The sequence below is a fragment of the Tachysurus vachellii genome, chromosome 19 (genome assembly GCF_030014155.1).
Source record: "Tachysurus vachellii isolate PV-2020 chromosome 19, HZAU_Pvac_v1, whole genome shotgun sequence".
Taxonomy (NCBI): domain Eukaryota; kingdom Metazoa; phylum Chordata; class Actinopteri; order Siluriformes; family Bagridae; genus Tachysurus; species Tachysurus vachellii.
Window position 1 is genome coordinate 4,629,615 of NC_083478.1, and position 27,703 is coordinate 4,657,317.

Below are 27,703 nucleotides of genomic sequence, written 5' to 3' on the forward strand. Positions count from 1 at the left end.
AGATGATTTAGGTTCAAGCCTCAGCACTGCCAAGCTGCCAGTGTTGGGCCCTTGAGCAAGGCCCTTAACCCTCTTTGCTCCAGGATCCCAACATCCAAAAAGTTGTGATATGTGAAAAAAATTGACTGTGCTGTGATATACTGTATATGTGATTAAATAAAGGCTTCTTCTTTTTTACATTTACATTTAAATTAAAACTGAGCAGTTGTGGGTTTAAACCCCTTTCTCAAAGGCCCAGCAGAGGCAGACTGGTGATCTTGGGATCTTGATAATCACAACCTTCTGATCAGTAGTCCAACATATTAACCACGTCCTGAACCAACTGTTCTTTCTACCAAACTTTTTTTTTTTTCATTATTTTTCTCAATAAACATTAATGAGACATAAGATACATATTTTCTTTCATTTTTCAAACAGTAAACAGGAAGGAGTTGCAGGCAATGGGAGAAGGGAACTGAATATGTGCCACAGGATTGGTTCAAGGATTCATTTAAAGAAATGGTTATGATTTATTTTTAGTAAATTTTGCCAACAAATGCTACATTTAGACATACTCGTATCTTGGGTTGCGCTTGCGACCAATCGCTGGTGATCACTGACTGTTTTTCTCACCGCTGCTCTTCTTCTTGGAGATATTTACAAGCAATAAAAGTGAGTAACCTTTACGAGTTTCCTTTATGACCGCTCACCTTTCACTACTACTTACTGGCACTGCTTTTTCTGCTCTGCGTTCAAGATAGAAATAAGGTAGAAGAAAGAAGAGAGAAACATGTGTGAGAGTTTAGTTTTTGGTGTCATGACCAAAATGACTTCTCTTCATCTTTTCTCTTCGGATAAAATTCTATTCTATAAATAATCATTTATTTTCCTTTTTGGTTGACCCTAATTTGTAATCTGCTTGGCCAATTATCAGGAAGATTAAATTATTATGCAAATTAGTATATCATTTCCTGTCCAGTGTCACCAAAATGAGGATGAGGTTCCCTTCTGAGTCTGGTTCCTCTCAAGGTTTCTTCCTCAAATCATCTCAAGTGAGTTTGTCCTTGCCACCATCGCCTCAGGCATGATCATTATGGATAGATTTTACAGATATGTAATAACTCAGTTGTGTCATGATTTGTTGCTTCTTAATATAATGTAAACATAGGATTTTTCCTTTGTTTGGAAATGTTTTTTGCTTTGAACAATTAAAGTTTAGAGCTTTTCTGTAGACTCTAATATGAACCCCATTAACCATTAACTGCTATAAACAATAAACTTGTTGCTTTGGGAAAACATCTGTTGATAAAAGTGATCTATAAATGAAATCAAATGGAATTAAGTTAATTATCCGTTTAATTGTCAGTATTAGGTTGTATGTATGAACCCCAGCACATTGATGTTGTATAAATTGTACAAAGAGTGAGATCCTGTTGTAGAAAGTCAAATTTTTAAGAAGGATTTTATTCATTCATTCATTCATTCATTTTCTACCGCTTATCCAAACTACCTCGGGTCACGGAGAGCCTGTGCCTATCTCGGGCGTCATTGGGCATCAAGGCAGGATACACCCTGGACGGAGTGCCAACCCATCACAGGGCACACACACACTCTCATTCACTCACACAATCACACACTACGGACAATTTTCCAGAGATGCCAATCAACCTACCATGCATGTCTTTGGACCGGGGGAGGAAACCGGAGTACCCGGAGGAAACCCCCGAGGCACGGGGAGAACATGCAAACTCCACACACACAAGGTGGAGGCGGGAATCGAACCCCGACCCTGGAGGTGTGAGGCGAACGTGCTAACCACTAAGCCACCGGATTTTATTTCCTATGGCTTTCATCTTTAATGATTTGGATGATTTCTGTCTGGTAAACACATTGTATGTCGCTGTGGCTGAACACAAACAGATGAAAAAAAAACTAGGCCGATATTGGGCCTATAATTAGCTTAGTTATTATCATCTATTTCAATTATCAATCTGCATGTCTGCTACGTCTTTCTTCACAATTGCATGAAAGTGAAAAATAACTTCTGAACTCTACTGAAATCACAAAACAGTGCACACTTTCTATATACTGCACATATTTAACACATACAATAACATACCTTATTTTTTGCTAGCACACAATTTTGCTATTTAATCAGAAGCGCAGTAGATGCTTGCTTAATTAGCCTATGACTTTTAAAAAGAAATCGAAAGAGAACTGAGATAAATTACAGAATCTACTGAAGGAAAAGAAAGTTCAAATTTCAGCAAAAATCACAGAAAGAAGGCAGTTCATAAAATAGAGATACAAGAATTTATAAGTTATCTGTGTTGAGATACACTTAGTGAGTCTTGTAATTGTACCAGTACTCCTTAAAGCCCAAAGGATAAAACACACACACACACACACACACACACACACACACACACACACACACACACACACACACACACACATACACACACACAGACTGTGTATTACTGTGTAGTACTGAACCTTGTGCTCTTGGGTCAACTGAACAGCATAACAGCGTTCAGAAATCTGTGTGTGTGTGTGTGTGTGTGTGTGTGTGTGTGTGTGCGTGCGTGTGCACATGTGGGCGAGGCACAAACCATTTTTCATGCAAAATTGTCAGTGAGTTCAGCCGAGGTGTGAACAGCAGTCACGTTAACATGCAATCCATAAATGTAAAAATAGACACATACGCAGACGGAAGGAAAACGCCGAACATTACGTCTATTTACTACAAGTTATTAAAACAGTGTTGCTAAGAGACCGAAAAAAATAAAACTGAGCTGCTCATGGCATGTCATGGTGTCTATTTCTCTCACTCGGTGGGTACTGTAACTTAAGAAAGGCAATCTGTGTGTGTGTCTGTGTGTGTGTGTGTATGTTGAGCATTTTAAGACAGTCTCTAGAACCAAATCCCAATTTTTTAGCAGCCTGTTGGAGCCTGAAGAAGGTGTGAGTGTATTTCAGAAGGGTCACTGAAGGGCAACTTATGTTCTATATCTGTCTCTTTGGCCAGACGTTGATTTTTAAATCCTGGGCTCCATCTCAAACATGGCATATTATGTCTAGTTACGCTGGAAAACAACAAACAAACACACACCAGATCAGGGATGAATATATCTCCATTACATTAAGTATAATATATTCAAATGTGTCTACTATTTCCGATTACATGCTAACGATAAAACAAAATCTAAAAGGATTAAAACTATTTCGAGACATTTTTATTTTTTTAATTTTTTAAATGTTCTTCACAAAGAAATGTTCATTGTTCATATTGTGATGCTTTCTGTAAGGAGAATTCCTGTGTCGCTCGCTGCCGATAGCTCCACATGGACAGTTTAAAGATATCTGATGGTCTCAATTCCAAACCAATAAGAGTTTTGGACTGCAATTGATTCAAAAAGTTTTGCACTCAAGTCTCCATCAGTTTCTGGTTTATAACTTCAATAACAACAACAACAACAACAAAAAAAGAATAAAGCTAGAATGAATTTCCTGGCAACATAATTTGACCATATAGTACACATCAAAAGAAGGGAAATGATTTATAATCTCACTGTCCGGTGTCAACCAAATGAGAATGGTTTTCATTTTGATTCTGGTTCCTCTCAAGCTTTCTTCCTCATATTGTTTCATATTGTGTTTTCCATCACATGTGACTTGAATATCAGGGATAAATTGATAAATTTGTAAATTTTATTTTATTTCCGCTTTATTAAGCTTTTGTCAGAATATCTGTTAAAAATCATATACAAATAAAAAAGAAATAGCGTGCTCTCTTTTTTTTTCTGTTGCATGCTGGGGCAGCGGACTGAAGGTAGCTGATGCCAACAGACTGAACAAACCTGGTGATGTTGTGAGGGTTGATCTGGACTGTCTGACTGTAGTGTCAGGTTGAAGGATGTTGTTTAAGCTAATGGCCATTTCAGACAACATCCTCCACCCGCTTCATGACGTCCTGCACGGATCCAAGAGTACGTTCAGTCGTAGATTCACTTAACCAAGGTGCGACGCAGAGCAACACAGGAAATCCTTCCTACATGTCCATCAGATTATATAATTCCTCTGTGCAACAACATATCTCACTGTGAAACAATCTACTTTTATCTGTATATTTATTTAAATCTTACTTTTGTTTCTATTTTTTATATATATTATCTTACTGTATACAAATCTCTATTTTTATATTCTTTTTTCTGTGACTTGGAGCTGCAGTTAACGAACCCAATTTCTCGATGGAGATAAAGTATTTCTGTTTCTAATGTTCCTAGTTTTCTAGTTTCTAGAAATTTCTCTGACTTTGGACATTTTTATGGTAACAAACAGCATAGTTCCAATCCTGCCATTCAGCAGCAATGGATAAATGAATGTTAGGTAAGATTTGGATATTTATAGTTATCATTGAAGACAAAAGGCTGAAATGGCCGAAAGCTACACTACACTGAACAGTTCTAATTTATATATCAGTTTATTCCTATCCACTGTAGCTCTGTGAACTTCTAGCAGCACGTCTAGAGCAGTTAGCTTTATGCTTAAAGGCATACAGAAAACTAAACAAATCTGGATCTTGAAGAATTTCCCGTTTCCTATCCTTGTGGTCAGTGCAGTCATAACACAACTTTTAGTGTGTGATGAAGCCGGCAATCCAGCACTGAAACACACACACACACACACACACACACACACACACACACACACACACACACACAGAGGAATTAGAGTGTAATCCCTGCATTTGTTTGACCTCTTAAGGTCACACCACATCCGGCTCCTCAGACTAATGATGCAATGACTGACTCTCTCTCTCTCTCTCTCTCTCTCAGTCTTTCTCTCTTATAACCTCTTAAAAAATACTGAACAAAACACCCACGTATTAACATGTTATCTATTAAGACTAGTCTTTGTGGTGGATTCATCTTAATAACATTCCCTGTTGCTGATGGGACCGACATGGATTGATTGTCATTAATGATGGTTATTGATCCTCCTGTACAGTGGAGTGAATCTGTACTGTACACACACACTGTAATGAGTGTGTGTATGTGTGTATGGGTGTGTGTCGGTGAAAGGTCGTTCTGTGGGAGTCCGCTTATCCGCTCTCATGTCTTCTTTGGCTCTTTAGTGTGTGCTTTTAGAACAAACTCTTGGATTACAGCTGATTCATATGCAAACAGCTCTCTCACTTTGACCCCCACACACAACAGTTGTGATTGTGCAAAAAAAAAATACAAATAAAAAGAATTAAACTTTTAATTAATGAGTGCAAAACTTGTAGGAAACTTGCAGCATTTTAAATTGTGATGTTGACCATAAGGATAGGATCTGGGACGTTTCTGTGGATGTTAAATACTATAATGAATTTTTTTGTTTTCTTTCTTTGGCCTGCTTTTTATTTCTTTTGTGTGTGTGTGTGTGTGTTGGGGGGCTGTCATTCCAGGCACAGTGTGTGTCTCTCTGTAAATCTGTCTGTCTCAGCAGTCACCCAAGCAATAATAAACACACACACACACACACACACACACACACACACACACACACACACACACACACACACACACACGCACACACACACACACACACACACTGACCATAAGCTATCATGCACTGCATTCGATTCCTTCTCCCCACTGACACAAATTGTGCAAAGTCATGAAACCTTGTTGGCGTTTGTGCACTATTTAGAAATATGACTCTATTTTTGCTCATTTGTGGTATTTTCATGTCTCCAAGTTTTACATTCTGTCCCACTTCATTTTAATGCCTAATTAGTGTCACAAATGCTATTTGTTATATTTGGCAGCTTTTAAACGTACGTTACTGTATGACATGTAATGACATGAGGTATGCTATATCTACGTATAGTTACATATCCCTTGTTGGAGCCTCGTCGCCCGGTGTGCATTCTGCTGGGCTTGATCTGCATGGACGGCCAGTGACTCATGGGATTGCAGTGAATGGAGCCGCCTGGAGACCGTCACGTTTTCCTTGACCCATTGTTGCACTCTGACCTGAGTTCTCGGTTGCTTAATTCCGCTTGACTACAATCTGTTGCAGAAAGGACATTATCTACATTGATATCATTTTCTTTCCAGTGTCACCTAAATGAGGATGAGGTTCTCAAGCTTTCTTCCTCATATCATCTCAGGGAGTTTTTTCCTCACCACCGTCACCTCAGGCTTGATCATTAGGGATAGATGTAAGAGATAAATACCAACTAAATGTTAAACTTTAAACTTTTTATTCTGTACTTCTGTAAAGCTGCTTTGAGACAATATAAATTGTTAAAAGTGCTACACAAATAAATAGAATTGAACTGAAATTGAAAGTCCCTGTTAGAACTTAGGATATAAACAGCAGCTAGTAGTAGCATTACTGTAACTCTATGTGGACACCATGGTTTGGATAGCAGTCATTTCAGACCTCAGTAGTTTAAAAGATGTTAGAAACGAGCAATTTGTATTATATAAATTCAGCATTTCTGCATAATTTTGATCAACCTGTTTTTTTTTTTTTACAAGAATGACAACAGAAAATGATGTTTGTTATGGTACGGAGTAACTGAAGAAAATGCCTTCTGTTCTGCAGACGTTCACATATCAGAAAACTGACACTTTTTAAGCACTCACACTGGAGACTCATAAAGTATAGTATAGTAAAGTATAGATACTTAAGTATTAAAACACAATATAAGAAGTACAATTTTGGGGTTAATTCTGAAAATTAATTCTTGTATATTTACTTAACTACATTTCCATGGAAAAGACTTTTGCACCTTACATTTTTGTTTAAAGTGTCTAATACTCCTTTTCCACCAAAAAGAACTGGGTGCTGGTTCAGAGCTAGTGCAGCTCCATGTAATCTGTATAAACGGAGGTTGTAATCGAGAAAGTACATAACATTATTTTATCATTAACACAGAAAAAAGTTAGCCTTAGCATGTAGCTACCTACTATCATGTGTGCTGATAATTGATCATATTGCGGTAAAGTAAAAGTGTATTAAATATTAGTATACTTAAGGTACATTATCAAATGCGCTAACAGTAGCCCCACCCCCACCCCCAGCCCCACCCACAGCCCCTGACGCAAGCGGTTCTTAAGTCTAGACCAGCAACGTTTTGGTGCTACTTAAGAACCACTTTTCCTGGTTCAGAGCCGGTGCTTTGGCTGTCGAAAAAGAAAGAACTGGTTCTAAATTAGGCTCTGGCTCAGAACTAGCACTCAAACTGCCTCGGTGGAAAAGGGGCATAAGAAGCACCATTAAATTAAAAATGTGTTACAAGAATTGCAAACCAGGATTGTTGTAAAGTTATTATTAGATCCAATATTTGTTGTCAGTATTGATTCTTACAGTGATCTGCCTGTTTTAGCTGGTTTTTCAGGTCATGTGAATGGAATTGGTTTAATCCAAACCTCAGTAACGCAAAATATGTTGGACCTGCTGTGTTCTGTCGTTGTAAAGTTCAGGAAGAAGCTGTTTCCATTGTGTTCCTTTGAGTTTCCACTGACTTCACTGTCAAGTATGAAAAACTTTGATCAATCAACAATCTCTACAAACCCACTGCAGAGTCATCATACTTTCTCAGTCCTGTATGTCAAAGTACAGTATCTGCGTCCTGATTGGTTAGGATGTGATGACGTGTCTGACAGCATATGTGGATTTGTGGCAGTTCTTGTTTCTATTATGAGCCCGTGGCTTGCAAGTAGCCTTTCCCTTCTCTGTAGCGTCGGCAGGCCAGTGATTGATTGACAGCTCTGTGGGCTGCAGGGGCTGTGTGGGTGGCCATGTTGATTCTATTCTGTCAGATGTAAACACTACTTGTTAACCAAGCAGATCACACACAACTACACATACACACACACACACACGGACACACACATAAATATCAGTATATACAAAAATATCAATAGAATGTGGAGCATCCCCTAATGTGCAATCTAAAGGTTGTTTATTAATATGTGTGCTGTAGAGTTAGTGAAACATTTTGGCCTGTATTGAGAATGTGTGTGTGTCTGTGTGTGTGTGTGTATGTGTGTGTGTGTGTGTGTGTGTGTGTGTGTGTGTTTCAGGCTGCGGCTCGTTGATGTAGCTGTCATGGGAGAGTGGTCTTTAGTCCTGCAACCTTCCGGATGGATCCAGGGGGTGTTGAGCTCTTCTCAAAAAGCTAAATAAACTGAGATTTCCTCACCTACCAGACAGACAGTAAAGAATTTGTCCAGCTTTGGCACAAAACTGCCATTTGTTAAAACTATTTCTGCACTGAAATGTTATTTTAAAAATATGTGACATACGCGCATATATATATATATATGTATGTATATATATATATATATACATATATATACATACATATATATATATATATGTATATATATGTGTGTATATATATATATATATATATATATATATATATATATATATATATATATATATATATATATATATATATATATATATACACATACATATATATATATATATGTATGTGTATATATATATATATATATATATATATATATATATATATATATATATATATATATATATATATATATAAATGAAGGGGGGTTGAGTTGAGGATAAAAAATCCTCCTATTAGTGCTGCAGAGTTCTATTAGTTCAGCCGCTGTGCTCAGTGTGTGTTAGTTTGTGTATGTAACTTATGTGTGGGACTGTGTATGTGTGTGAGCGGCTAAGGGGCATGGCTGACCTTGAGCAAGCTTTAATCTTCCTTCCTGTGGGTGTATATATATATTAAGAGATATATTAGGCATCAAGTGAAAGCCAGTTCTTAAAGTTAATGTGTTGATGGAAGCAGGAAAAATTTGACAAACATAAGGACCAGCATTGAACTGACCAATTTATGATAGAAGAATGCTTTTTTTGTCACATCTACATTGCAGCACAGTGAAATTATTTCTTCACATATCCCAATTTTGGAGGTTGGGGTCAGAGCACAGGGTCAGACATGATACAGCACCAATAGAGCAGTGAGAGTTAAGGGCCTCGATCAAGGGCCCAACAGTGGCAGCTTGGCAGTGCTGGGGCTTGAAGCCTGATCCTCTTAACAACTACGTCAGAGCATGGAAGGACAACCACTAAACCGGTGACAATGTCATGGCCACTCAAGGCTCATTGTTCAGCATGTGAAGCGAAGCTGGCTTGTTTGTATCGATCCCACAAAAGAGCACAGATTGCTGAAGATGTTAAGATGTCTATGATAGAAGGTGTCAGAACACACAGTGCATTTCAGTTTGCTGCGTATGAGGCTGTGTAGCCACGCTGACCCGTGTACTCTACTGAAAGCACCAACAATCTGAGCATCAGAACTGGATCATGAAGAAGGTGGCATGGTCTGATGAATCATATCTGCAGAAGAGATGGCACAGAGTTGCTTTGTACAACATTCTTGTTCACTGTTTTTTAATAACTCACTTCTTGGGTGCACAAGACTTTAAATGTCTGTGAAGGAACACAGCGAAGGTTGAAGTCAAAGGCTTCGAGTCAAAAACAAGACATTAACTTTAGAGAAGTTTTTTTAATAAGAAAAAGAATCACACACCGACGTTCCATGTAAAAAATGTATACCATATGTACCGTGATGTAGCCCCGATAATTATGAGATAATAATTTCAGAAACGGGTTGGTAAAAAATGTTTCAGTACTTTTAGCGCACTATAAAAACATTCGCTTCGCAGAGGGATTTCACACGGTGCATGTGACAGCTCAATCGCTTATTACGATCTTGGGGATAATTTTAGTAGTGTTAAATCCCAGCTGGTCAAATGCTCACACACCGACACATGCTCATGTCAAAACGCGGACAGTGAAATGCTGCTCTAGTAATATGAGTCGTATAGCAAATGTGAACACTTGATGAACAAACAGGTGCATACACCCGCGCACACACACACACACACACACACACACACACACACACACACACACATTTGATCCTACTGAAGTTTTATCTACTACTGACATGAGATCCAACTGCCCTGATAATTATTTGTTAAGTTAACCAGCAGTGGAGACATTTCAAATTGTGCAAGACGGTTAATCACCAGGATTGAAGTCTTACAGGACACCAAACCGAACCATGTTAAAGAACTAACCCTAACGCTGAGCATCACCTTCTGTCACCTTGTATCTTCTAACAAAAAATAACCACACACATTTACTGCACATTCTCAAAATTGTGCCAAAATGACAATATTTCAGTAAATAAACTTCATTAAAATCTAGGATGAAAACCAAAGAACTTTCTGGAAACCCACATGGATGTGGGAGAACATGCAAAACTCCACTTAGACAGTGAGCCAAGCTTGGGATCACACCAGAGACACCTGCCTGGATTTGATCTAGTAAAATGGTCTAGATTTAAATAAACCAATGTGATGTGATATGGAGTGTATGTGGATTTATATGAAAAACCTCCACTAAGTCCATCCTCAACCTTCAACATTAAGCTTAACTTTCATACTTTTTTTTATTTCAGCCGATTCTTACAAGCAAATCGTCTCTGATCGACACATTTATAGACACGCTTGCATTCTACATGCTTTCTCTCTTGTGTCATGTGTCCGATCTTTTTTTTGTTTACTCCCATCGTCGTCCTGCTCTCCCTCTCTCAGCTGACATAGTGATCATGGTCGGTGTTTCATCGGGTCTTTGCGCTTCTCAATTCTCCTGAGATTGATGTTGTGTGTTGTGTGTGGGTTATAAATGACAGCACTAAGTCTGGCCATAGCATGGAAGGTTGGGGTGGGGGGTGGGGTAGGGTGGGGTGTTGGTGTTTCATGGGGTGGGGGGTTCACTTGCTCTCTACATTCTGCTGCTAATAAGACTAGAGAAGTGTGTGTGTGTGTGTCTGTGTGATAGAGAGAGAGAGAGAGAGAGAGAGAGAGAGAGAGAGAGAGGAGTGAAGGGGTGTAAAAGGGTGTCACTATTTATGCTGCGTGCGAAAGACAAATTGCCCTTACTGTCACCTCCCTGCTCCTCTTCTCCCTCCCACCGGGTGTGTGGAAGTTCTACGGATTTCTTCTGGAAGCTAAGCGACCGACCATACTGACTAAAACCGGCACGATTCTAAAAAACACAGCCTGCTGAACAGAACATAATGTAATACTAAATAATATGTGTGTGATAATAACATTCTGGACAGTTGGAAAGAGCCGAGTCGGCTTTTAATTTGATTTGTAATCCAGTTTAAACCCCTGGCAAGGCCATCATCATCCAGGACATTTATAGAAGATATCGAGTTCAGCAGGAGACACACTTTCATGTATATTGATGTTCCATTGGGATCACTGGAGCATAATGTTTTTTATTTTTAAATTTTTTTTATGTTTCCATTAAACCTCTTTAACTCTTTGTTGGACATTTGGCTTTTTGTTGATCCTCATTAGTTGATCCCCATAATAAACAACAACAACAACAACAAACAGATATTGATTGATTTAATATGGTATGATGATATCTCTATTGTGTTTAGTCAGATTAGTTGCCAGGTTCATATTAATACACTTTATCTAATATGCTATGAATCATTCTCAGGAACTTTTCTAATAGATTTGACGCATAAACACATTAAAAAAAAAGAAAATATGTATTTTTTTATATTGTGGAGGTTTATATATATATATCATCTGAGTTAAAGATTTATCTTTTAAATCGTCCATCAGGGAAAGCTGCATTTCATATGTCTTAAGGTATGTAGCTGGAGACGTGTCAAGAATCGAATGATTTGGACTTTGAATCTTTGGACCATGATGATTCTGTAAAGTTAATATTTTTTTTTATAACTTTATAGTTTAATATTATTACTTGGTTTGCCAAATAAAGAAAATATGAACAAATATAATTGTATGATTTTAATTATGTCAGTGAACAAAAGACAAACTGATACTGAATCATTCAAGTGAAGCTTTTACTCTGTAGGAGAATAAAACATATTTACGCTAAATCATTTCTGTCTTGGAGATTTCCAGAGTGCATCATTCATTCTCTCAAGATTTCGTAAGTCAGGTTAAACACTGAATAGCAGAAAAAAAAGTTTCTGGAAAAAACAGGACATCTGTTTCCTAAAGCTGCAACTCAGTCCTCATTAGATAGGAGGCGAGAAATAGAATATAGAATATATATACATGTAAGAACAGGAGAGAAAAGGAAGAGTCTTTTTCCAGATCCTCTGTCTTGTTGGTTTGTTTTTTATTTTTAAGATTGTGATGTTAGAACAATGGCAGTTTGTTAAGCAGACCACATCCTCAGCATTCAGGATGACCGTATATGTAAACAGCTCCATTAATCACCGCACTGGAAGGGTTTGATGACAAAGATTAAAAGAGTGTAAAAGATACCAGTGCGCCTCAGATTACTGCAACTGTCATCAAATACCCACCAGGACACACACCCTGAGTTTATCCGCCTCACCGACACACTAGCACTTTACCCGGACATGCGCACACATACACACACGATGCTTCCACTTGTCCTCTCACACTGCTGTGAATTATTTTCCTGTCAGTTTTTTTTCTCTGAGAGACCAGCTGTGATTCACATGGCCTCAATGCACTTTCTTAACACTGCTTTCTTTCCTTTCCTTTCCTTTCCTTTCCTTTCCTTTCCTTTCCTTTCCTTTCCTTTCCTTTCCTTTCCTTTCCTTTCCTTTCCTGCAAAAAGGTTAGCCAGGACTGTCACAGTGAAATGTTTTATATTTAAAAAAAATCAAGTTACACTTCAATAAATTAGTTTATTAACCACCATGTTGGACATTAAGCTTCTCACACACAGTAAGTCATATAAATGCCATTATTATTATATTATTATTATTATTATAATATAATATAATTATTATTATCTCACTGTCTTCGTCCTAAATAAATTAAACACCTTTTGCTGCAGATCATACTGTCCATGGGGTGGAGTCAGATCTGATCAAGCTCCGCCCACCTGTTTGGAGTTGAATGGGAGGAGACACCTCAGTGTGTTTCTGGATAAGTGTATAATTTACTGAATTATGTTCTTTGTGTTGTATGGATTAGGATTATAGGAGGAGTTAGACCAGATCTAGCTCCACCAATTGGATGTTTCCTTCTATAGCAAAGTTAGTTGTGGGTCTTGGGAAGGATTAATTCTTGTCTGTGTTTTCATTGCAAATAAACTTCACCTCGACTGAAAATACAAAAAAATACAAAATACTCTGTTGAAATGTTGTTATTCTATTTTTAACAATGACCAAGGTTTATAACTTTCAGAACATTGACATAAAATTCATATAAAAATATTCACATTTTCTGCTAATCTGCCTGAATTGGACTGACTTTTACTGGCCGGTGTCGTGTGTAGTGTAGGATAAACGTCAGCACTAAATGCTGCACCACATGTGTTTGAGCTGTAGGACTTTCAGCACCTCGGTGTGCTTAGAGGAGAATGCTAAGCATTCAGCTCTGTCAAACAGGCTTCTACATCACATGACACGTCATAGAGAGTACTTTGCTTACGTACTGGCTACGGCTTTTTGTATTGTACGTGTGACAAACTAGCATCTTCATCTCTTTTGTGTTTGTGTGTGTGTGTGTGCGTGTGTGTGTGTGGGTGTGTGTGTGTTTGTGTGTGTGTAATTTTGTTTCAGATGTCCTTCTGAAATGTTCATATTACCTCAGAATGTATTCAGAAATACATTTTTAATCACATTTATATACAGGACGCAATATTTAACCAGTAACACTATTGTACCAGTGTTACTGGTTAAATATTGCGTCCTGTATATAAATGTGATTAAAAATGTATTTCTGAATACACAACACCATAATGAAAGTTATGTGTGTTAAGATTTTCACATATTAATAAGTTGATGTTAAACATAAATACAGAAATCTTCAAAAATGTATTCTTTCATTCTTTCTTTATTCATAAATCATTTCATCCAATTATCAGTTATTCGTTCATTTATTTGTTCCTTCATGCCGTACATCCGTCCACAGTCCGAAAGAGAAACACGAACTCAAACGGCCGAAGATAAAACACGTCGTTTCTTGAAATACTGTAGCTTTCAACAATTTGCTTTCCACAAAATGCATGAAGTGACTCCATCACCTCAGTCAGGACTTTATGCTCAGTCATGAGGGACTACACCACTACATGTGTCCAGGAAGCATGAAGCAGAAAACACAGGCTCTACTGTAATATGTTTGTATTAGTCATACGTTAAAGAAAGGAGGAAGCAGACGAGCTGCCGGCGTGGACTTGAACCGGGCGCTTTGAGGGTATTTGTGGCTAAATTGTGGATCATTTGCATTATGTAACACACTAGGAGACACTCGGGTGAATACGTCTGAGTAACTGCGACTATATGATGTGGCTTGTAGTTTATGCTGATGTTAATACACTATGATTGATAGATGAGGCACTATTACAGAATATTAATATGAATTATTTATTATGAACTGATGTGAACTTGTGCATGAAAGCTAGTTTTTGGCAATAAAGAAAAAAGCACATTCAGGATAATCTACAGACGAAGGAAAGATGTTTATACAGTACATTTTATTCTGTGAAGCAGAATAAATAATTTGTAAAGAATTACAATTCATGCCATAAAACATTTCCATTGTATATTTAGAAGACGCCCTTAACCTGAGCGACTTTTTTTTTTTAGCTCATTTTATACAACTCAGCGTTAAGGGCCTTGCTCAAGGGCCCAGCACTGGTAGCTTAGGACCTGGGATTTCAAGCTCACAACCTTCCTATCAGTAATCCAACACATTAACCACTAACCCTAACTCTCTCTGGAATAAAACAAGTAGGCAACTTGTCAGAAAACCTACTGAATCTTAACACCTGACACTGGAAACTCCATGCAGAAATCTCCCAGTAGAAAACATATCAATGATCAAACACAAGTTTTGAGTGTTATCTTAATATTAATATAGAAATAAGCTTAGAATGAACGTAGTAATATAAACCTTACAGACAGAAGTATTGTAGAGATTTAATCAACACCTTCTGACCAATCAGAATCCAGCTCTTGGTGCTGTTTAATTACTGATATGGATTCTGTGATCAGGTTCTTGCCCAAGGTACACACACACACACACACACACACACACACACACACACACACACACATACACACACCCACACCCACACACACACACACACACACATATATACTGTGTATATAACGGCTTAATGTCTGGCTCATTATCAGTACATTTGTGAACGTTAACACTTTAAGACTAGCAGGTGCACTGGAAAAATGTGTGTGTGTGTGTGTGTGTGTGTGTGTGTGTGTGTGTGTGTGTGTGTGTGTGTGTGTGTTGGTGTGTGGTCAAGCTGTCACCTGTTATTCAGATTCAGCAAGCCAGTCATTCCTCTGTTCTAAAATAAAATAACCCCCCCATCATGCAGTAACCCCACTCACCTTCCTTTATAAGAAGCACCCCGCTGGCTGTCAGAAGTCACACTCTTCCTCACACCAACAAACAAGTCTCATGTGTGATTAGATATGACATCATCGTCATTTTTCACCATTAAACAATAAGCAATAAACTAATTTTAATCGGACATGATGGATCAATGACATTTCCAGTAACGCCATGGACACGCACACACAAACACAAACACACACCACAGAGAAACCTTTATGTTGACTTTATGTTAATTTTACACTAGTTTTTATTTATCAGTGGCACACCGATGACCGCTGCTGACCGCTGCTGCAGTTTAAAAAGGTGAAGGGCTACAATAATGGATGAGGGTAGACAAAATATATAACATCTAAATAATTTGAAAACTGTTAATACTTAAATGTTTCTAATTCTTTCTGAAGCGAGTGAAATGGAGTGAACATTACCATCATGCTAGCAGTAGATATTCGATGCCGACCTGTTGTTCCCTTAAACAGGTTTTTTATGAACCCACGCCTGACTCAGACTATATGATTAGCTTGATCAGGGTTCGATTATTTTGGTCTTATAGCTCAGTGCTATTGACTGGTTCAGATTGGTCAGAGGATGTTAAATTATTCTCTGTAACAACAATTTGGACAAATAATGCTTTCTTTCAAATACATTATTAATTCTAACTGTGAAGAAAAATTAGTCATGGTATGATTAGGTATGACGGATGAACCAATTTATAGAATGTGTCTAATTCTATTAAACAATGTCACGTATTCTTTGAAAAGATGTTTAAAGAGTCTCCTGTGTCGGTGCTTTGTAACAGTCGTAGAAAAAGTCTTTATGGTTTCACAGTAACATTTAAAGCTACATATATTGATATATTTTTCCTTCACTTTATTTTTCAGTGAAGAAAAAACTTGTATGACTTATGACATGAGTAATAACAGGAAATTATGTTCCACAGCATTAAACGAATAAATAAATGGAAATGAATGTAAATTGTAAACCTTGGCAAACTGCTATGGGGTGGAATAAGTGGAATAAATCACTTCGGGACATGCTGTAATAGAAAAATGATTAAGTACTGAATCAAAATGCTTTTTATTTGCTCACATCCCAGTTCTGTTGTTGTTTATTTTCCTATAAGAACATGCCACTGGATGTTTTCTTAACTTAAATCAATGATACCTGCTAACTCCACCTTTCAAGACTTATTGACAAGCATCAATACATTTTATTTGGTTGGTTTGTAATGTAGCATTTATGAATTTATAAGCATTCAAGTCATCTAAAGTGACTTACATTTTCCTTTTTCAATCTCATTTTATACACCTGTGCAATTGATGCGCTAAGGTCCTTCCTCGTGATTCCAGCACCGACGGACCTGGGATTCAAACCCGCAACCTTCCAATCACCATCACCGCTAGGCTACCACATCCCCACAAACAGCAATGTGTGCTAAACATTTGCCTTATGAAACACTTCTAGGACTTCTAGGTCGATGTCTGCTATATTACTCACATTTGCATTTATCGCATTTGGCAGACTGTCTTATCCTGAGCAACTTACACCAGAGCTTTGACTAGAGCTACGTCAATGAATACATCAATACTGGTTCACGAGGTCAGGGAATAGGAACACCATCAGTCTATAAAACTCTACAACTTCATTTAGTTTTAGTATGACACACTGTTGTATAACTCTCAGAAGTCATACACTTGGAGACACCCGAGGTTTCGTAAAGACTCTTAAATCGAGTCCCAATAGTAGAAAATATGTATACATTTGTGGTGTCTGCTTTATCACTGTATCATTGTCATTCCATTACACTTTAACACCCTCTCATTATATACAAATCCCTGTTTGATTACTATGCAATAACATATTAATACATATATAGTTCTATCTATATAAATAATTACATGCTTATTTATACCTATTCACCATTCACAATAACTGACATTTATTACTACCTCTATTTTATTTATTTATTTATTTTTTACTTTTTGTTTTTATTTCAATTCTTAGAAACGTAGCTTGCAACAAACTGCTTTAGGTTCACTGTAAAAAAAAAAAAAAAGGTTCAGCTGAAGATGGAGTGATTAATATAGTGCTTTATTATTTATTTATAGATTCATCCACCTTCAAGAAGAACTTTATCCTGGTCAGGTGTGAGCTGATGTTGGGTGTGAGGCGGGAATTCACTCTGGATGAAGTGTATTATACACACACACACACACACACACATATATACAGTACATATTCACACACTAATTCTCACCTATGGACAATTTAGTCTACCGAGCCATATAATGGTAGACAAAGTGAGAACATGTGAAACAGGCAATAACCTGCACTCAGGACGATGCCAACACTACACACTGATGATGGTAAATTATCGATGATGGTAAAAATAACTTAATATCTGATAAAAACCTTTAAGTTCTAGAGAGATTTCATTCATTGGGATTGTGTTTTAATTAAACATACTGTATGTCATGACCTTGTCGGACAGTGATGGCACACACATACACACACACACACACACACACACACACACGTAATATGTTGTACAATTTGCATATATTTTATTTGGCTCAATAAGATTTGTTTGTAATTCCCTGGCCAAAAATTGTCCAAAGTGTCACTTAAACATCAAAGATAAAAAAAAGAAAATGATTGCCGTAAGTGCATGAGTGAAATTGTCCGATACATTAATATGAATCTTTTCATTATTTATATAGAATTCCTTTAAAAACATCAGACATATTAAAGTTAATACAGTATGTCTGTTAGAGGAAAAAAATAAACTGTGTTTGAATAACTGAAGCTTTAACTTTTCAGCTCCAGTTTACTGGTACTAAAAACTGACCCAGGCTAACCCAAGAAGCCTGGTGGAGGTTGCCAGAGTCTGCATTTCTAAGTGTATGAGTGCTAAACACTACCATGGCCTATATTTCTAAATTGTCTCAGTAGAGAAGTACAGATCAAATTTCCACATTGCAGCTTTAGTAAAAAAGGGCCAAAGTTTTTTTTTTTTGCTCACTGTTGCTTTACCTTTCCAATTTCAGCTTAAGCCCCATAAACTATGATGCTAGCTGGAAGTCATTCAGGCCATAAGCAGTGGAGTCGCTAAATCTGGGCATCCGACTCTAAACCCCATACAGACTACTGCTGATTTCCTGCTTGCAAGCTCTGCTAATACCAAAAAAGTACCAAAGCCACTGGCAGCCAAAGCTCAAAGCTCGGTTCCAGTGGGACTGCTCGTTTTATTTGTTTCCTAACTAACAGCCCGATTATGCTGTGACGCTGGTCACCTCCTCTTTCTGGTCTCGCAGGCTCCCAGCTGCTCAGTTCGGAAGGAGCTAATTCGGATTCTGGGTCAGCTCATACCATGAGTCTCTCTCGGAAACTCGCTAGGATAAATAGGCACTGTTCGCTGTACTAAAAGTACGGAGAAGGCAAATTTTGGCATCTAGTTCTGGGAGGCTATGACTGAAAAGTGTGTGTATGTTTGTGTGCTGTAAAGAGACAGATAGAGTCAGATATAAAGGCAGATGTGGTGTCCAGTCTTGTTCTGCCTGTGTTCAGCTCTGGCCTATTTGACAGCAGAATTTTTCATAGATTAGACACCCACACTTGAACCATTTAAAGTCCATTTAAATCTCATGGCTGTCAGTGTGTGAGCTTTTTACTGGATGCAGAAGCCAGTAGGAGATTTGAACACTCACTTATTTGAAGTTCTCAGTGTAGTCTCCAGATAATGCAAGAAATAGTAGACACTATCCTCCTTCGGCTATCCTTAGTACCACATGTGACATCATTCCTTACCTTTGTCAACAATCGCATAGAGCTGTCCAATAAAGAGAGCACTTAGAGACCTCCAGATTGTTCTGGCCACCTGTCTGTGTCCATTTCATGGTGGGGAGGTCGAAGTTCACAGATCAAGCCATGTGGGCAGTGACCTGAGAGGTGGAACTTGTCAGCCCTAATGTCCGTGAGTCAAAGAGAGATTGCTGACTCCCACTGAGCATGTGCAGACCATCCACAGGGGACAGAACTTGCCTGTCTGTCAAAGTACCGCTTGGGGATGAGCCCAGGACCGAGCTCTGTGTGGCAGCCATCTTTTCTGGACTAGCAGCCAGTCGTGGTGAGGTGGAAAAGTTGTATCCATAAAGGCCGTATGGACTGTGGAGACGGAAGCCATTGTACGTACTTGGTGCGCTCTGATTGGTGGAGAAGGCATTGTGAGCAGGGCTGGGCATGAAATACTGGAGCTGGGGGGCGTGACCAGGCATACCAGGGATTTGGATTGGAAGGCCAGTCTGTGTGCAGGAAAACGTTTCTCCGTCTGAGCCGCCCACATAAGCAGGGTTTCTGGTGGAGGAAAAGGCGTCGGCTGCAGGACTGGCCAATCGGCTGTACGAGTCTGCAGTGAGGGGCGTGGCGAATCGGTGAAGAGGATGGCTGCTTCGACTGCAGGCTGAGTAGTCACACACAGACCCCGCCCCTGTGGCCAGGTGAAATGCTGGGGAGGAGCATGGTGATGTAGAGAGTAAGTGTGTGTGTGCTGAAGACCCAACCACTCCATGAGAGCCTGTTGCACCTACATAACACACACATATACACACATACATTACACCTCAGATTGAACAGTAACGATCAAATGGCAGTAGCAGAACGAGCAGATATTTTAAATTATGTTTTTACATTAAAGTTTGAATTGTTTAAAAAAGTGCTGAATTGTTCTGGGGTTTATGTTGAATAGTTTTGGCTTTATACCGTACATGAACGGAGATGGAAGATCACATGATCAAAAACTATTTACAAAGCTCCTAGCCACACTCAATGACCACATCATTTTAAATGTGCACCACCCGTGCACCAGTTTAGATCCATCATAAACAAAGCAGCTGTTGTTCTGTCAAATCCACACAACAAACAAATTCTTAGGAACTTTATATTATGATCTTAACCACTAAATCTCTGGCAATGCATCTGCACAAACAACATTGCCAAATTATTTACATTATATGCAGCTACTGAATAATTCAGAGCTGCTACAGAATCCAATCCAGAAGAATAGGTTCTGCTCTTCATTAGGAGAAACTCTTCATTACTGTTTGTTATTAAATGGGTTATTTTGATAGGGTGGATTCATGCCTTGTTTCTGTGCAGTGAATAAAAATAACCATTTATACGATCATAAAAGGGATAAAAGAACATTATATATTACGACATATTTCCACTCTGCTCAAAACACACACACACACACAAATACACACGTACAAATACACACACAGTAACACACACAAATGCACACACACAGACAAATGCACACACACCCACACACACATGCATGAATACACATACACATAAAGGTATTAATGGGTGCATTTCAATCTATCTATCTATCTATCTATCTATCTATCTATCTATCTATCTATCTATCTATCTATCTATCTATCACAGTAAAATAATCACTCATGCGATTTGGTCACCTTGCTTGGTCATTCCTGGTATATCCTCAAACGTCAGCGTTCTAAGTGAAGGCCTCCAGAAAGCGTACGACTCCACCAGAGCCTCCAGACCCATCCTGCAAAGTTACAGCACTTAGGTGGCATTGTACAGAGAGTCATCTTTAAACTGGGATTAGATACACAGATCTACTAATCCCCACGCAATGAATTAAACTACAGTGCTTTTGAATTCTGACGGTTGCACGACCTGATCGATTGAACAATTTCTTTGTAATTGGTTACGGTTTCTATGGCAACAAGTCTTCAACATCACCTACGGCAAATAACGAACATATTTTTCTTGTTATTTAACAAAGAAAAATGGTTGATATGGTTTGTAATGGCTGGCAAAGTCTTTTAGAGAGATAAGTTCATGCTTTTCTGGTTGCTCGGTAACATAACAAGCAATACTGTAGGTGTGTATTTTTTCTGTTTTGTTAATAGGAACTCACAGCATTAATTATGACTACAAACGGTTGCCTTTGACATGAACTGTTCATGAATAATAAATGAAAAAAGCAAGTATTAGCAAATTGCTTTGGTGTAAGAGGAACAGCAGACGTTGTGAAGTGTTGATAAGGGATAATAATCAACACTGGGCCGTGTCCCATCACCCTGTTGTTGATTATTTTTTTAATATGCAGCACAATTTGAAGGAGACCAAAATAATAATAAATAATAAATGAATTATTAATGCTTAACATTGTTTAATGCAACCGTTATCTTATATTATTGTTTTCATTCCACTGCAAGTTTTAGATTGTATATAATTGTATTTGACAAATAAAAAATCTTGGATCTTTGAATTAAAAAGCCATAAATCATGCTGTATAACATAACTGTTAGCAAACATAAAATTACAATATTAAAGAAACAGAGCTGTACAACAGTTCCAAGAATAGACGCTGGCTGCCATTACTGAGCGTCCAACCCTGGCAGCCATCTTACTCCGGGCCCCTTTTCTTATCACCATGCTTTTTGGCAGTATTCAGGTAATGAAGAACATAAAGTGTGCATGTGTGTGTGTGTGTGTGTGTGTGTGTGTGTGTGTGTGTGTGTGTGTGTGTGTGTGTGCGTCAGCAGGTATTTCTGCATGGCTGTAATTATTTTCACACGGTAGAGGATCAGACATAGAGTGCAGGAAGCCACAGTTAAAGCTTTATGAGGAGAGAGAAAGAGATGGAGAGAGGGTAGAGGTAATGACGGCTCTCGGCGCTCCTCGTTAGCATGGCCGTTACGCTACCTCAGTGCCACTCAGGCGATAACTCGCACAAGATGTCTCGACTTGTTTCGACCCCAGGGTTTTATCAGACGTGCCGCTCGAGGTTCCCGGCGGCTCCGATTGTTTAGCGAGCTCCTTAACTTCTCTTCTAATCATGCAACAGGAGGCTGTCGAGGAGAGAGGACGAGGAACGGATGTAGGGAGGAAGAAGAGAGAGGAGTGGAGAGGAGAGGAGAGGAGAGGAGAGGGGGTGGTGCACATGGTCTGGTGTTATTCAGCAGGGTGTTAAAAACGTTCTCGTTTAAAACTAATGAGCAGAGTAAAACTCCCCCCGCTGAGACTCCATGCCAGCACCACAACCACCTTATTACTGGCCAACCTCCATTTCCTGTTTATGCGTTTATTTATTTTCCTGCTTTTATGTGAGTACTGAGATTATTTTTATTGTCTCTGAGATTTTCTTTTTTTTTTTCTTTTCTATTTTTAATTTTTTGCATTTAGGTTTATTTTCTTTTTTTTGGGAGGAATAATGGAATCTATTGTGACGTTTTTATTTCGAGTTTTCTATTTATTTTGTCTGTGCCTTGGCGGAATGTTGGTCGTCTGTTCGGTACGGCTTCGGAAGGAGCTTTTGCAAAAATAATTATCAGATAATCCAGTAATGCACCCTGCTGGGTCTCAAATAACTTCACACTGATGTCAGAACGCAGAGAACACAAGCAACAAAGACTTCTTTTAAAACGTGTCTCATAAAAATACTCCAAAACTCTATTTTTGTGGAGCTGTTTCCTCATAAAATGCAATAATGTCTGTAATAACACAGACAATATATAATAATACAGACAATAATAATAATAATAATAATAATAATAATAATAATAATAATAATAATAATAATAATAATAATAAGACAATGCATCTACTCAGAGTTCTCTTTATAAATTGAAAGAAAGGATCTAAGTGTCTTTACCTGTTTCTTCCAGAGTCTCTGAATCCTTTTGCAAATGGGTTTCTGTCTATTTTCAGCCTTGTAATCTGAAAACACACACACACACACAGAATGACTCAAACACTTCCTAACTGACCCACGGACTGTTATGCCGAGTCCTCTGACCCACTGCAAGTGACCTGTGTCCCATAATACAATGTGGGGGAGTTTTTTTTTTTTTATAAGTCATGTTTGCAAATGCTACAAAAGCTGTAGGTGTGAGAGGGCTGGCAGTGTGTGTGTGTGTTTGTGTGTTTGTGTGTGTGTGTGTGTGTGTGTGCGTGTGTCTGTGTGGGTGTGTGTGTGTGTGTAGGTGTGTTGGACAACATTTTTACCAAATGACTCAAAAAAGCAAAATATTAGAACTCAACATCTTGTCTCAAGATACTGAAGGATACACAAGATTTACCTACAAAATGTAACATTTACCAACAATTACTAAAAACTAAACAACAACTAAAAATGTTTAGCTGCTCAGACCCACAAAGGCAACATAAGAAAAATTCACACAGATTTATAAATCATTATAGATCATCAGGATAATGAAAACTGAAAATCCTGAAGTCTACAATCGAAATCGAAATCTTATGTAGCAAAAACAAAACAAAAAAAACACCCTCACCAGTGAACAAAAGAAACTCCATAAGCAATGCTAAATAAATGCCTAAAATACCTTACTATTTATGGCTAAGTTGTTCTTTATGGGGTGTTTTATATTGTTTGCATTGCTGACAGATCCCAGACGTCTTTGATCTTTGGTCTAATAATAAAACTACTGCAATGGGAATTGAACTCGCTCTAAATGTTCACCATATACAAAACTAACAATGCCGTAATAAAGCATCCCATGGCAGGCAATCAGGCTGAAGTTCTACTGGGAGACACTGGTAATGAGTTTGGTGATAGTTACCTGTTGGTTCTGGTAGGCTGTGACGGTGGTGAACACCGTTTCGGGAAAGGAGAAGGCCTTCACGCCGTCACCGGTTGGTACGGCCTTAACGGGCGAGAGTTCATCGCCGCACTCTTTACGGATGACGTGGACGCGCGGCTGGTACTTGTGCATGGAGTGTAGAATGATCTGGAAAACATTATCCCGCGCATCCATGTTTAGAGTGGGGGAAACGGAGGAATTACCGAAGCAGTTTTCTACTTCAATAAAAACACACGTGCTCACATTTTCAAAGCCGGAGCAGGCCTTCAACCAGCTCGCCGCAGGAATGCTTTCAATTGAGTTTGTTTACAACCTTCCACATTACAACATGTTTAGGCCTTTAAAATAATTCAGCAAAACAAAATGCACACCGGGCGACAATCGCTAGCATGTGTCTTTAACAGGTATATAAAAAGAGTGGGCTGCTCTAATTATAACATTTAACCTCATTAAGATCAGAGTTGTTTCGAATAGGTATCGCTTTGTCTGTACAGCAAAAATAAAAGGAGGCCTTTTTATGGCGCCTTTTCCATTTACAGATTCTGATTCAATTATTCACATCCAAGTAACATTGAAGTGCTGCACAAACAATATAAAAATAGAGATTAGTAATAACTTGCTTACATGGCCCTGGTCGTCCAGCTCGTTATTGGTCAGTTTGAGTTTGTCGAAGCTAATGACCTGTCGCATCCATGTCTCGCCAGAAGCAGGAGAGTCCGGGTGGATGTACACACGTGGTGGGACGGGTGAATCCGCATTTCCTGCTACCATCCACTTGGAGCTGTGGTACACGTATCTTTAAAACATTAATGAAATCCACCAGTTAGGCTCAGTACCTCACAGAAAACAAACCTCCAGTCAACATTTGAAGAGTTGTGTGCATTTGTTTGGGCTGCATTTGTCACCTGACCTTCAGATCCTAAAGGTTACACACCCAAAAGGGCAGCCCAAAAGGGCAGTCAGAGTCATCCCAATGTTACTGAAGCACCATTTGTACAGACCAGTAAACCATGTGTTTGATCCAAAATGACTGTATTTGCATCACATGTGAGTATTTCATCATGTATCATTATTTAGCATTGTATCTTCAGGATAGAATATAATATAATAATTAATTAACAAGTTTGTTTTTAACCTGTAACGTTTATTGTCCACGGGTATGATGTCCATTGCGATGTAGTACTGCTGATGAGGGTCCAGTCCTGTCATTTTCACTCGCATTGCAGGGAACATTCGTCTGGAATACAACATTACTGTGATTTATGATGAATAAATCATGTTAGATTTCACAAACATCAGGCGAGACTTGGTTTTAAATGATATATATATTTTTCCCATATAATTGCTATTAGAGTATAGGATCATTTTTTAGTAAACGACCAGAAAAGGATTAAAATCTGACATCACTAAACGACATGCCAAATGTGACGCATGGATTTATTTTATTTTACGTGAAAGCATACGTTGTACGCGCGTCTAGCCATTTGCTAGGTGACAGCCTTTTATGATGGTGTGTTCGTTAGCTGTGTGGTTCACCCACCTGCCTGCCTTGGTGATGATCATTTCCGTGCCGATGTCGTGGAAGCGTTTCCACAGATCCGAGCCCTGCAGCTCAACGCGCACCTCCTCTGCTGCTCGCGCGCTTGTTGGCGGCGGTGACGCGTGCACTTGAGAACTCCGCGAGGCAGGCCGAGGACTGTCCGAGCCCACATCCTCACACTCCGCTAACACACACAGGCTTTATTATTATTATTATTATTATTATTATTATTATTATTATTATTATTATTATTGTTATTATTATTGCCTCATAGGCCCAACTTCCCTGCGCCACCAAATGTATAATAATAATAATAATAATAATAATAATAATAATAATAATAATAATAATAATAATGACGTCATCGTATCACTTAACTGATTTACTGTTTTGATTTTTTTTCCCTCACTTTATTTCATTATTTTATGGACATTTTCATTGTTTTATTAACAAAATTTAGTCATACTCCTTTGAGCTAGTCATTAAAGTATTGATGTAAATGAACCAGAGAAAATATTTCATTAAATTGCTATTAATACCCTACTTAAAAAAGTAAGAAAAAAAATTAACAGGCATAACAATATATTTTAGATTTACTTTAACAGGACAAAACCACAGGTTAATATACGGTATATACTTCGGGCTCGATTTGTGGTTCTTTTCTTACTTACTTATAGTTATTCACTTTCCTGTTTTCCTTTTTTTTAGCTAATTTGAGACTGTGTGTGAGGGTGAGCTTGTAAACACACATGATCTTGTCATATCATCCATCTTCACCACTTCTATGCTAGCTGTATAGTATTCTAATAATGTCTTGTGTCTTTGTAATATAACACTGCAAAAACGTTTTATTTCCTAAATCAATTACCTGAACAATAATAATAATAATAATAATATTAATAATAATAATAATAATAATAATAATAATAATAATAATAATAATAATAATAATTACTACCTTAACAAGAATAATTAATACATGTGTTTTATAGTCATGCCCTTATTTTTTATTTTTTTACTAAGATTGTCATGGTCATGAAAAGCAGAACGAACTACAAAGAAATGACGAAATATAAAACAACTGAACATTTTCAACACACTAACATTTCACCCGTGTCTTTCTAGTTTGCTTGGCTTTGATTATTTTGTATAAAGAAACTTTCTTGATTAACTGTTCTAGACTAAATTAACAGCGAAACAGCCTAAGATTCTCTTACATCACGAATTACAGCATATAATAATTTTCTTGTTTAATCTCTGAAATCTAATCTCCAGAACAATGATCCCGAGGCCTGGGGTTTCATCTGCGTCTAGAGAATCAAAACACTAAACTGTAATAACTAATAATGTCTAAATAACATGCATTTTATCTTTTTAATAAAAAAAAAAATATTTAAAGCTTAATATTCCTTGTTATTTTATTTATCCTCGAAGTGTGTTTCCAAAATGCCAAAACTCAAGTTTTACTGCAGAAACTTACGGGACGCGTCACAGTCTGTGTCACAGTTGCGTCCGCCGCCGTACGCGTTCCCAGTCAGGCTCGCGACCTCGTTTACTTCCCCAAAACAGCTCTCACTATCCTCATCGTCGAGTTTTCTGCGTTTCTCCGCACCGATCAGCGCCTCCACAGAAAACGCGTGCGCCTTCAGGCTCATGGTGCACGGAGACCGCCGCTTCTCGGCCATGCTTTAAAAAAACAAAACAAATATAAAGCGCATCCACTTCTGCTGCGATCAATCCGGGTCGTGATTTTTTCACCTTCAAGAACAGACATCAAACAGAAGCACGAGCCAAATGAAGCTGAGCTGTAGTTTACAAAGCGTTCACGTTTGATCTGTCAGTACGCGCGCGCGGACATCGAGAGGCAGCGACCGACACCGGTTAAAGCGCCAATAACCAGGGCCTCCAGAAAGGGGCCGGACCGTCGCGTGCCAATCAACAGAGATGGAGACCAATAGGAATGCAGAGCGCAGAGAGTCGCCCTCCTCCCCTCGAGGCACGCGTGCCGCCCTTATGTGGTAAAATGAGCAGCTACTGGGTTGCCAGATTGGACATAAAACAAAATCAAACTAAAATTTCGTCTGGCGTACATTATGTTGTTTAGA

General features: G+C 38.3%; 1 protein-coding gene across 1 annotated transcript; it reads right to left on the bottom strand.

The window, feature by feature from the left end:
• Window positions 1-17,962: 17,962 nt before the first annotated feature.
• tbx18 (T-box transcription factor 18) lies at window positions 17,963-27,444 on the bottom strand. The gene is made up of 8 exons (XM_060894965.1): window positions 27,079-27,444; window positions 25,599-25,782; window positions 25,194-25,295; window positions 24,683-24,854; window positions 24,038-24,205; window positions 23,110-23,174; window positions 20,900-20,994; window positions 17,963-20,004 (listed from the first exon to the last, which is right to left on the bottom strand). The coding sequence occupies exons 1-8, from the start codon at window positions 27,281-27,283 to the stop codon at window positions 19,343-19,345; spliced, it is 1,653 nt and encodes a 550-aa protein (XP_060750948.1). The 5' UTR covers window positions 27,284-27,444; the 3' UTR covers window positions 17,963-19,342.
• Window positions 27,445-27,703: the final 259 nt, after the last annotated feature.